Raw genomic sequence first — 10537 nt, 5'->3', positions numbered from 1 at the left:
AAACTACAACATGAAAAGTGATATTTTGGCCTTAACAGACCTCGTCCTCTACTCAGTCGTATCATTTTTAAATAAACTAACCTTGTTCATTGTTCAGTAGAGGAGCGCCAATGATAAGTTGATTCAACAGAAAATTACATTTTGAATGTTGATTAATCATTTAAAGGATAAGTTCACAATTTCTCATAAAACGTTTTGTAAAACAGTCAGGAGCCTGAATGAACACTGACACATGTTGTTCTTGCTGTAATCATTCCTCCTGTTCATACTGACCATCATAAGATCCTTTCATAATGCACTTATAATGTAAGTGATGGAGTCCTCCCTCCACACAAAAATGTATTTAAAAGTTTACTTGAAGTTAATATGAAGCTTCAGCCGTACTTGAGTAGATATCTTTCAATGTTACAGTCTTTTTAGTGACAAATTCCTTCTTTTTGTTTCTATACTTCCACTGCAGCTGAACAGGAAAAACTAACTCTGACTGCTAAAGGTTCATATTATCTTCAGCAAGAAAAAACCTGTTTCAATGTTCATATGAGCACCTGACTGTTGTTTTAAGACAGACTTGGAAAATTGAGAACATATCCTTTGAGTTAGTTTTCAAGCAAAAGTGCCAAACATCTGTTGGTTGGTCTTAACATTTTAGTAAATTGAGTATCTTTTGGTTTTAGACTGTTGGTCTGATAACTTAACATTGGGCTGTAGGAAATTGTAATGGACATGTTTCACAGTTTTCTGATGTTTTATAGACCAAGTGATGAATCGCCTAATTGATAATGAAAATAATCATTAATTGTGTAACAATGGAGACATCACGTTCTTATTCTTTACTGATCTGATTTGGTTTCCTGTGCTGATGGAGCTGCTGATGCTTCACAGTGAAAGATTTCTACTGGAGCTCCTTTGGCTAAAACTCAACTCCCTGTGAGTCTCTAAAGCTTTGTGTGAAATTATGCTCAGGATAACTTTAACTACAACACTTTATAACCGTTTCATACTCTATAGTCAATTTTAGTTTTAATCAGACGTGATGCATGACACATTTGGAGGTGATGGGATCAAAGGTGTTGGACGGGGAGGCCCAGACTTATTGGTTTGGTGCCCCTTAAAACAAAGAAATGTCTACCTGTGACCCTTCACCTTTGTTTGCATGTGTCTTTCAGTTCAAATTAACTATTTTTTCTTGTTTTATTTGAGTAATTTAAAAAAAAGTCATAATTGATTTGAGTTTTAAAAAAAATGTTTTTCCAGTCTGTTAATCATCTCGCCACCCTCGGATTTATTTTGCAACACTTTGAGGAGGTCCCGACCCCCCCTCCACTGGTGTAGGAAATCTTTTTAAATGTCAGTTTTAGAAAATTCAAAATGTGGGAAAAATAGTTGCCACATTTGGTCAGATGTGTGCCAGATTCACCATGTTCAATCTGTTCATATGCAGACAAGTCTTGGTGAGATTTGACGTTGGCCTCTGTTTTGAATAATCACTGACATTCATACTCCAGAGAGTCTTTTATGTTAAGATCAACGTGGTCCCTCTTGGGTTAAGAGAATAGACTAGATAGCAAAAGTTGGTTTTGCATAATTTGCAAATTTCAACCAAATTTATCCAGGTGGGAACAGGTGTGGCCTGTGTTAGGAGAGCCAGCTGGACACTGGAATATATGGATAAAACAGGAGTGGGTGCTACAGTGCAGCTGATAAGTATAAGTATTTTATAATTTCAGTCGTTTAAATCAAATATTAAATCCTTATCAGGCCAAAACTCAGTTAAACCAAATTACAAGTTCCTGAACTGATGATTTTAGTAAAGAAGAAGAGGGAACAGTGAAGAAGAGCTTATGCTGCTTGAATCCTAATCACTCCTCACTAACATTACAAATAATACAAAGCTAAAGCTAAACTATCTGAACTGCTTCAGCTATGTAAGAACATATTAATACTGTATTTCAGCCACAGCAGAATGGACCAGACTGACATGTTGTCCTCAGAAAAGCCCAACAGTCATGTGATGGTCTCTCCTAAAAACACGGCAACAGTCTTGAGGCTTCGGCTAACTTTCAGAGAAGAGACACGTTGTTCACCAGACTACAGACAAACTGTTAAAGTAATTTGGACTGTGAAGATTACATTTTGTCTGGAAGGGAAGCATCTATGTGGAATCCAATACTAAAGCACGTCGTTTGAAGTGTCAGATTTGATCATGAGCGGGCATGATGCAGATACAAAGACTTTGTCTAAAAGGAGGAGATCACTAGCCGGGTTTTCACATATGAAAATGGCTAAGAGAGTTTTGTTTGGAAGAACATCTGTGGTTTTAAACTGAATAAATAGATGACAGACATAAGCATTATGTCCCAAAACTTCAGTGCAACTAGACTTTGGACAAAACCAGGCAGTATGTTTCCTGCAGTCTTGTTTTGCTGATGGACAGGCGACAACGCAGCCAATAAACACACATGAAAACACTCTGTCACAGCAGACAGATGGCATGATTTGACAGAGATTACAATGGGTTTGTTTGTTTCGCCTTTTTGTTATAGCTCCGTGTTTTTATTGTTTATTTGAAACATATTACACTGCCAAATGTGAAATTGTCTGGCAAGCAGCGACGAGTAGAGAGGAGGCAAGAAAGATGTTTCTGTCTGCTCCTTCTGCTTTCATCTCGGCTCCTTCAGTGTTTCAGGTTACTCTGCCTGCTGGCATGTTCAGATGTGCTGTGACTCATTGTACCTTTTTTTTTGTAGTTTTTTTTTCTGTTGGAGTGGTTAAAACCATTGGGAAATCCTATGTTCCTGGATGCATCATAGGAGCTACCTTACAAATTGATTTGCACCGTATTCTTGTGAAACTAGAGGTGCAACAATTAATCTGCAGCTATTTTGATAAGTGAATAATCATTTTAGTCATTTTTTTAAGCAGCAGGTTGCAGCTTCTCAGATGTGAAAGCTTTTCTGTGTGATGCACGATGGTAAACTAAGTATCTTTAGATGTTGGACTGTTGATCAGATAAAACAAGACATTTGAAGATGACACCATAAGCTCTAAGAAACTATAATAGGCATTTTTCACTATTTTGTGACAATTTATAAACAAAACAACTAATCGGTTAATTGACAAAATCATACGTAGATTAATTGATAGCAGAAAAGCAGCCGATGGAGGGTCATTGAAACTAATGGTTAGTTCCAGTTCTACAGGAAACTGTTTTTTCTGGTTTATGTCAGTTTTATAAAGCAGTTGTTAAATGTAAACTTGTTGTATTGCTGTAGTGACAAGCTCACCATCATGCTACGTAGTGGTGAGCAGGTATGATGTCTATATAAGTGTGACACAGAAAGCTCAGTTATCCCAAACAAGGTAACAGCAGCACATGCCGCAGGCGTAATGTCAGTTCACTTCACTGCCTCATCGCTGGCAGGAAATCTCACTTTTCCTCTTTTCAAACTGCTGCTTTCTCTCTGCTTTCCCACCGTGAATATTTTACTTCTGGTTCCGCTGCTTTGTTAACCTACATGATGTTTTGTAAAGGTTAGATAATTTTGTAATTAAGTACCACTCTGTGCCTTCTCACTGCAGATCCCAGTGAGACTGTGGCACTTCCCTGCGTGCATGAGTGTAAGGGTGAGAGTGTGAGTGTGTGAGAGCAAGTGAGCGCCAGCGCTCCCACATGGCCTCCATGCAGGACGGGCTGAACTTCACGGCTCCTCCCTACGGCAAGGTCCTGCTGCTGGGTGCTATCGCTGCTGCCTCAGCCTTTGTTGTTACGATCCTCATCGTGGTGCTCTGCGTGGGCTGCCAGAGGTGAGAGCATGCACGCGTACACGTATGACCACACACAAATACACACACATGGATGTAAGCATGTGTTGATAAGGATGCTCGTTTGCAAATGCAAAGACAAGCAAATGTCTCCCTTTAGACACATGTGCACAGTCATAAGATGACTCAGACTCATATGGACAATGACTCAGGCACAAACTCTGCACACACACACACACACACAGAAGTGCATCACTGTAGTAAGTGTCAACCTGTATGACTGAGAGGTTGTGTTTACCACAGGAAGGGAAAGACACACAATGTTCCCGGCGAGGGTGGAAAACACCGTCTCATGGACATGGTAGGTATCAGGCAACACACTCCTCGTTGTTTTGTTTGTATTGCAGCAGAGGTAGCTGAAGCAACTCAATTCAGCAGGGAACAATATCATTCAGAGGGCACCTCTTCAGTCTTAATTAGTGTTTGTGTGTATGTGTGTGTGTGTGTGTGTGTGTGCGTGCGTGCGTGCGTGTGTGTTTTCAGGGTATACTCAGGCAGTCGAAGCTGCGGTCCATCAGTAAATCAGACACTGAGATGAACAAGATGAACTGCAATGGCAAAAGTGAGTTCATCTTTCACATACAAATCCTGACCTGTGCGCTCTATGAACTGCACCTCGCTGTTGGAACCTCGCTGAAAACCTTATAACTTCCAAATGTCAACTTTTCGGGGACTGAACAGCCTGGTCTCGTTTTAGCTGCATGACAAAGCATTTTTGGCATCATCTAAAGGGGGAATGTTGAGGGAAATTTTCTGAGCCGAAGGGGGTGATATTTTTTGCCAGTCACATGAGGAGATTGTTATCTTGAAAGTGTTAAAATCACTAAAATTAGAGATACTAGTTTTCACCGAACACCAACAATATAGTCCATGAAAAAATGGCAAAAATGGAAAATCAATCGCAAAATTTGGCAGCAGATTAATATCATGACAAGTAAAGACAAATGAGGATAGCATGTAGCATGTTCTGATTTAGCTTCAGCCTCATTGATTATTGCCAGACAACATTACCAACCCCAAATAACGTAACTGAACGTTTAGTTAAACATTCACATAGATTGTTGGTTAAAGACAATTCCCGCCTCACACTTTTTCTCCAGGTTTCCCAGTATTTGATCCGGCCCTATATTCATGAAAAACCTTTCCGTATCAAGATTTTAGAGGAGAAAATCACCCTAAAACAGAATTCACATGACATTTACAACACAGCCTTGATTTATAAACATGCATCTCTCCCTAAAAGACAGAAATCGGAGCGCCAAGACAAATCCTGGAGCTGATATCACTGACAGTCAACAGGGAACTGCGTTTGTGGGCAGTGTGACAGTAGCCTGAGAGGGTTTGAAGAAATATAAGCATATGTCCTGATTCATACTTGTCTTGCTTCCACTGCAGTGGATGGAAGCCAATTTGGAGGCATATTCTCAAACATCTACGTCAGTTCCCAGTTCACTGTCAGCTCCAAGATTTTCTCTTTATAGTGAGAAATTCTTGGTCGCAAATGTTTGTTGAATGGTAAAAGAAGAGGATGTGAATTCTGCTTTATGGTGGACGTAGTAGTAGCAGCTTGTTTGTGCCGTCTAAAGGCGTCTAAAGACAAATGTCCAGTCGGCATGGACCTTTCTGCTGCCGCTCAAGCAGTCGGTTTAACTCTGACCTTCGTTCTCAAGGCAGGCAGCTTCCCCAGATTCCCTCTGGGACTGGAGAGGACGGAGAGCACACTTACTCTGAAGTGGGGCGACGCTCTTCCACCTCACGTACTGACGATGCCCTCTACGCCATGGTAGGCAGGGCCGGGCAGACGGACACCCCGGCCCCTCCGGCCGTCCCCGCCAACACCCCGGCTCCACCAGACCCAGACGGGGACGTGGAAGGAGGGCTGCCCGAACCCGAGGCCCAGGTCATGTCTCCGCCACACCCTCCGGAGACGGCTGAGTACGCTTGTGTCAGGAAGCTGAGGAAGGCCGACAAGGCGCCCCAAAAGAGGGACAGCGGGACGGATATGGGAGAGCCGCCGGCGCCACCGCCACGACACGCCCCGCCGTCACACCCCGCCCCTCCACCGCCACACCCTCACAGCACAAAGCTGCCCCGTAGAAACATGGAGGCCTTCAACGTCCCCTCATTCCCAAAGGTTAGTAGAGTTAAATGTTTCGCATACAGAGGATCACATGGTGGAAAGGAATAGTTTGACATAATAAATATATTTTTATTCGCTTTTTTGCCAACTTGACATTCTTACACTTCAGTTTTTGTACAGATTAAACAAACATGTTCTTTAGTTATCTTTAGAGGTGTTGGTAGGCCGATTATCTAACCTTTGGACAGACCAGGCTAGCTGTTTCCCCCTGTTTCCAGTCTTTATGCTAAGCTAAGCTAACAGTCTCTTGGCTGCAGCTTCATATTTAGCGTACAGACATGAGAGTGGTGTGAATCATCTCATCTAACTCTCAACAAGAAGGCGAATAAGTGTATTTCCATAAATGTCAAACTATTCCTTTAAAACAGTTCAACAGCTCTTGTGTAGAGTGAATTTTGGTTTTAACTTAATGTTTAGGTTATTTGTAACCATTAGAAGAAGTAATTTCAGGGAAGATTAGATTAGACTTTTAGTTTAGATCTTAGAAGGTATGTATTCATATTTTTTGTACTGATTTGATACATTTACGGTCCAAAACATGTAATATTTAACATGTAACCAATAAATATGAAATGATTCCCACATAAATAAAACATAAAAACACTGTTTTGGAAATGAGGTAAACGTTTTTCACATATTGTATTGTTGGTGACCTTAATGTTGCAGAAAAAAAAAGATGATTTGGAATAATCCTGGACAGCAACACCTGAGTAGTCAGTTGAAAAAAAAAACATAAGGAAGAGAAGACTGGAGGGGGGGGGAGGAAGTTTAAAGCTTGTTTGGGTCGGTGTTGGTCCTCCAGAGGTCTGACTCGAGCAGCATAAGATCATAAACAGTCGATAAAGATTGAGTTGATGTCTTGTGTACTGGCCTTACTGGGAGAGTTTTTTTTAAAGATGCTTCAGTGCGAGAGTTTAGTTGATCCATCAGGCCTCCCTGAGATCTCTATTCAGAGTGTCAGATTCAGATTTCTGTTACTGGCTGTGTTAACATGTGTAACAAATTCTGTAGTTAGCGTATTAATATTTAGTTTGTTGTCCAGGTACAGGGAGCAGGATGTGGAGAGTATTTCTGTCATATTTCCTGTTGATGCTGCGGTTGTAAATGTGCCAGTGTTGCAGTTTTTCCTGCACTCGGCTACATCACGCATGGTGTTGTGATATTTTTGCACTTCTGTAGATATTTCTTTGAAGTCCAGGCAGTCAGCGGTGTTTATATGTCCAAGAGTTCTTGGCGATGGTGGGGTATTTCTGCTCTCAACAGTGTCACCTCCTCCATATATCCGCAGCAGCAGGACTGTCTAGTTATTACTGTGGATATAAGGCTACGTGCTCCCCTCCAGGTGACAGTGGGAGACCATTTGTTGCCCTGTGTGAGGTCAGTGAGGTCGCGCTATCTGCTGTGACCTTAGCTCGGTAACATGCACAGTTCACAGGCTTACATGTGTACGCAGTCTGTTCACAGGGCTGATCACCACTGACTTTCCTGTGGATGACGCAACATGTTGAAATTGAGTCATCCAGAATATAAGCACATGGTGCCTCATGTTACAAGCTCCACCTTCCAGGGAAAATCTATTCAATACTGCATGAAATCCATAAAGTACATTTCGGGTGTCAGCTTTGCGGTTCAACACGTTTAAAGGACGGGTTCGCAATTTTTCAAGTCTGTCTTAAAACAACAGTCTGGTGTCCATATGAACAGTGAAAGAGGTTTTCCTCCCATTCATACTGGCGTTTAAAAGATCCCCTTCAAATGTGCTTTCAATGTAAGTGATGGGGGCCAAAATCCACAGTGTGTCTACACAGTCATTTTGTGCAAAAGTGCATTTAAAATTAATCTGAAGCTTATATGAGGCTTCAACAGTCTGAGTTAGTCATATCAAGTGGATATCTGCTACATTTACAGTCTTTTTAGCATCAAAGTCCCTCTTTGTGTTTCCTTGTTGAGCTGCAGTGGAAGAACAAAAAAAGAGACTTTGATACTAAAAAGACTGTAATGTTGGCAGATATCTATTTGATCTGACTCATTTGGACGGCTGAAGCTTCATATTAGCTTTAAATAAACCTTTATATACATTTTTGCACAGGAGGACTGTGGATTTTGATACCCATCACTTACATTTAAGTGCATTATGAAGGGATAGAAGAAGAAAAACCTATTTCAATATTCATTTGGGCTCCTGATTATTGTTTTAAGACAGACTTGAAAAATTGTGAACCTGTCCTTTAAAGTGGATCATTTATCACTCATTTATCAGCTGAGCATCAGAGTACATGCATGGACATGTGACCATTCAGTTCTGCCCCAAATGTGATTTGTTGCTCTGTTGACAGGAAGTGATGTTTATGGGCAACGGAGAGCAGTACATCTGGAAGCCTCCAGAGGATGAAGAAATCGTCATGCTCCAGAATAAAGCCCTGGGCCCGTTGGCTGCTCACACAGTGGAGAACATACAACCGTCTGCTGCTGTGGTGTGACACTTCAATATGTGCATCAACCTGGTTTATTTGTTAAATTACTTTGTTAAAATTGAAAATATGAAGCTACAGACAGCAGCTGATTAGCCTACCAACACCTCTAAAGCTCACTAATTAACACATTATGTCTTGTTTGTTTAATCCATTAAAAAAGTGTAAAAATGACGACGACAATCTATTGATAACTATTCTTATGAGAGAGCCAGACTAGCTGTTTCCCCTGTTTGTATGCTAAGCTAAGCTAAGCTGCTGCTGGTTTTAGCCTCATATCAGAGAGTGGTATCAATCTTTTCATCTAACTCTCGGCAAGAAAGCAAATAAGTGCTTTTCCCAAAATGTCAAACTATTCCTTTAAAGTATTTACAGTCCATAATCTCAGTGATGATGTTGTTGGATTGCAGGTGGCTGAGATGTACTCAAAGGTGTGTAAACCAGGAAAGAAGAAGAGAGCTGTGCCGGGATCTCCCCCAGCCAATCCTGGCTTCCGGACCTTGGGTCGTGGTGACCGGGACCGAGACCGGGATGGGGGGTTTAGTGTAGTGGTCAAACCCCAGACCTGGGCCCCTCAGGAGGGCAAAGCAATGGGAGGGTCCCTTGACGACCACTGCTATGAGTCCTTCGGGACAGAGGAGTGCGATCTGGCCTATGAGAACATGGAAGGTGGAGGCGCCTGGAAGCGAGAGAGGCCCCCAAACACGTGTGCCACCCTGCGGCCGAGGAGGAAGAAAGGCCAGCAGCCCTTGCAGCAGCAGCAGCCCCCTCCGCCGCCGCCGACGCAGCAAACCCCCAAGTTACAGCACCTGCCTGCCAAAGCCCTGCTGCTACCGGGGGAGAACCTGTACGAGAGCATCGGCGACCTGAAGCAGGGCTCCGCCACCTCCAGCACCACCACCATCTTCACTTTCAACGATGGCATGGAGATGTATGTAACAGGGCTCTGAGGCGGCTGCTGCACTGTGACCCCTACCCTTCCAACACAAGGAGCTGAGCTAACACCACAAGGAGTGACGGCTGAGCCCCTGTCATGCTCACCCACACATACTGTTTACATTCAAGTCATGCCTTTCACAGGCTCCAGAGGCCTTGGGGCAATAATGCTGATCTGTTATGACCTGGGCTGAATACAAAGTCCAATCTATAAACCTTATAAGGAATCCAAAGGTAGTGAATAATAAATGAGCACAAGACCATTGCAGAGCAATCTGTAGGTAACAGTAGCACTATTTTACTGATACATATGTGCAAAGCACAATAAAGTGATGAGTTCTTCCTCAATTCTAGCGGGTAAAAGTAGTCGTTTATCTGGTCCGAGCAGGACTCTTATTTGGGGAAAAGGCACAGCATTGTGTGAAATCTTTTGGTAGCACTTAGTCTGTCGTGAACAGGCCTTCCCTGTAGTTGGTCAAGATGTGATTCAGGACGGAATTTAAATGATATAAAGGAATGAATTACTAATCAAAATACTTGAAAGCTCAGGGACCAAGAGAAAAAAATTATGAGAGTATTATAACAAAATTGCACACATTTTGCATTCCTCCTAAAAGCTTCGACTAATTTAGACCATTTCCATTTAAAAACTGACCAGATACTTCCCTCCGTCATGTTTTGTTTCATCTTACATGGACTGAACACTGTCTCCACTGCCGTCTGTAAATGAAGTGTTTTACTTTGTTGATCCTGTTTCTGCACTTTGCCTGCTACAAGTTGCATGCTAAAAATGTGAAAAAAAAAACACAAAAAATCAAGCACTGTCATGTGGTACCTATATGAATGTTTTTTTTTTTATTTTCTATTGTTGTTGGTTGTTTTTTTTGTTTTCTTTTTTAGTGTGTTGCTTTATTTCTCTGTAGAGCATAATGCCAGTTAGATTAAGGATGTCTTTGGCTCAGTGGGACTCTGTGCTGCAGGGAGGAGAGTTAATTTTCTCTCCTCCGACGTCTGCAACGCACACACAGTACAGATGAAACAAGACTAAAGAGAACTGCCCGAGTCCTAAAGGTGGAGACAGTCCACTCAACCCACCCCTTCCCCCCCGCCCCCTCCACACCACCACCCACCCACCCACTCCCTTCCCTCTGCTCAGTCCTCACTCACA

The 10537-nt window shown here is 42.2% G+C and overlaps 1 protein-coding gene across 1 annotated transcript in view; it reads left to right on the top strand.

The window, feature by feature from the left end:
* Positions 1-10459, top strand: part of si:dkey-70p6.1 (uncharacterized protein LOC570575 homolog) — a 12024-nt gene extending 1565 nt beyond the window's left edge. Inside the window, exons 2-7 of the mRNA XM_042409497.1 lie at positions 3580-3804; positions 4066-4123; positions 4306-4384; positions 5493-5956; positions 8299-8436; positions 8844-10459. Of these exons, the coding sequence (XP_042265431.1) occupies positions 3671-3804; positions 4066-4123; positions 4306-4384; positions 5493-5956; positions 8299-8436; positions 8844-9383 (1413 nt within the window). The 5' untranslated portion in view covers positions 3580-3670 and the 3' untranslated portion in view covers positions 9384-10459. The remainder of the gene's footprint in view (positions 1-3579; positions 3805-4065; positions 4124-4305; positions 4385-5492; positions 5957-8298; positions 8437-8843) is intronic.
* Positions 10460-10537: the final 78 nt, after the last annotated feature.

This window comes from Thunnus maccoyii, chromosome 4 (genome assembly GCF_910596095.1).
Source record: "Thunnus maccoyii chromosome 4, fThuMac1.1, whole genome shotgun sequence".
Classification (NCBI taxonomy): Eukaryota; Metazoa; Chordata; class Actinopteri; order Scombriformes; family Scombridae; genus Thunnus; species Thunnus maccoyii.
Note: the sequence above shows the minus strand (reverse complement) of the source record. Positions and strands in the feature narration are given on the sequence as shown.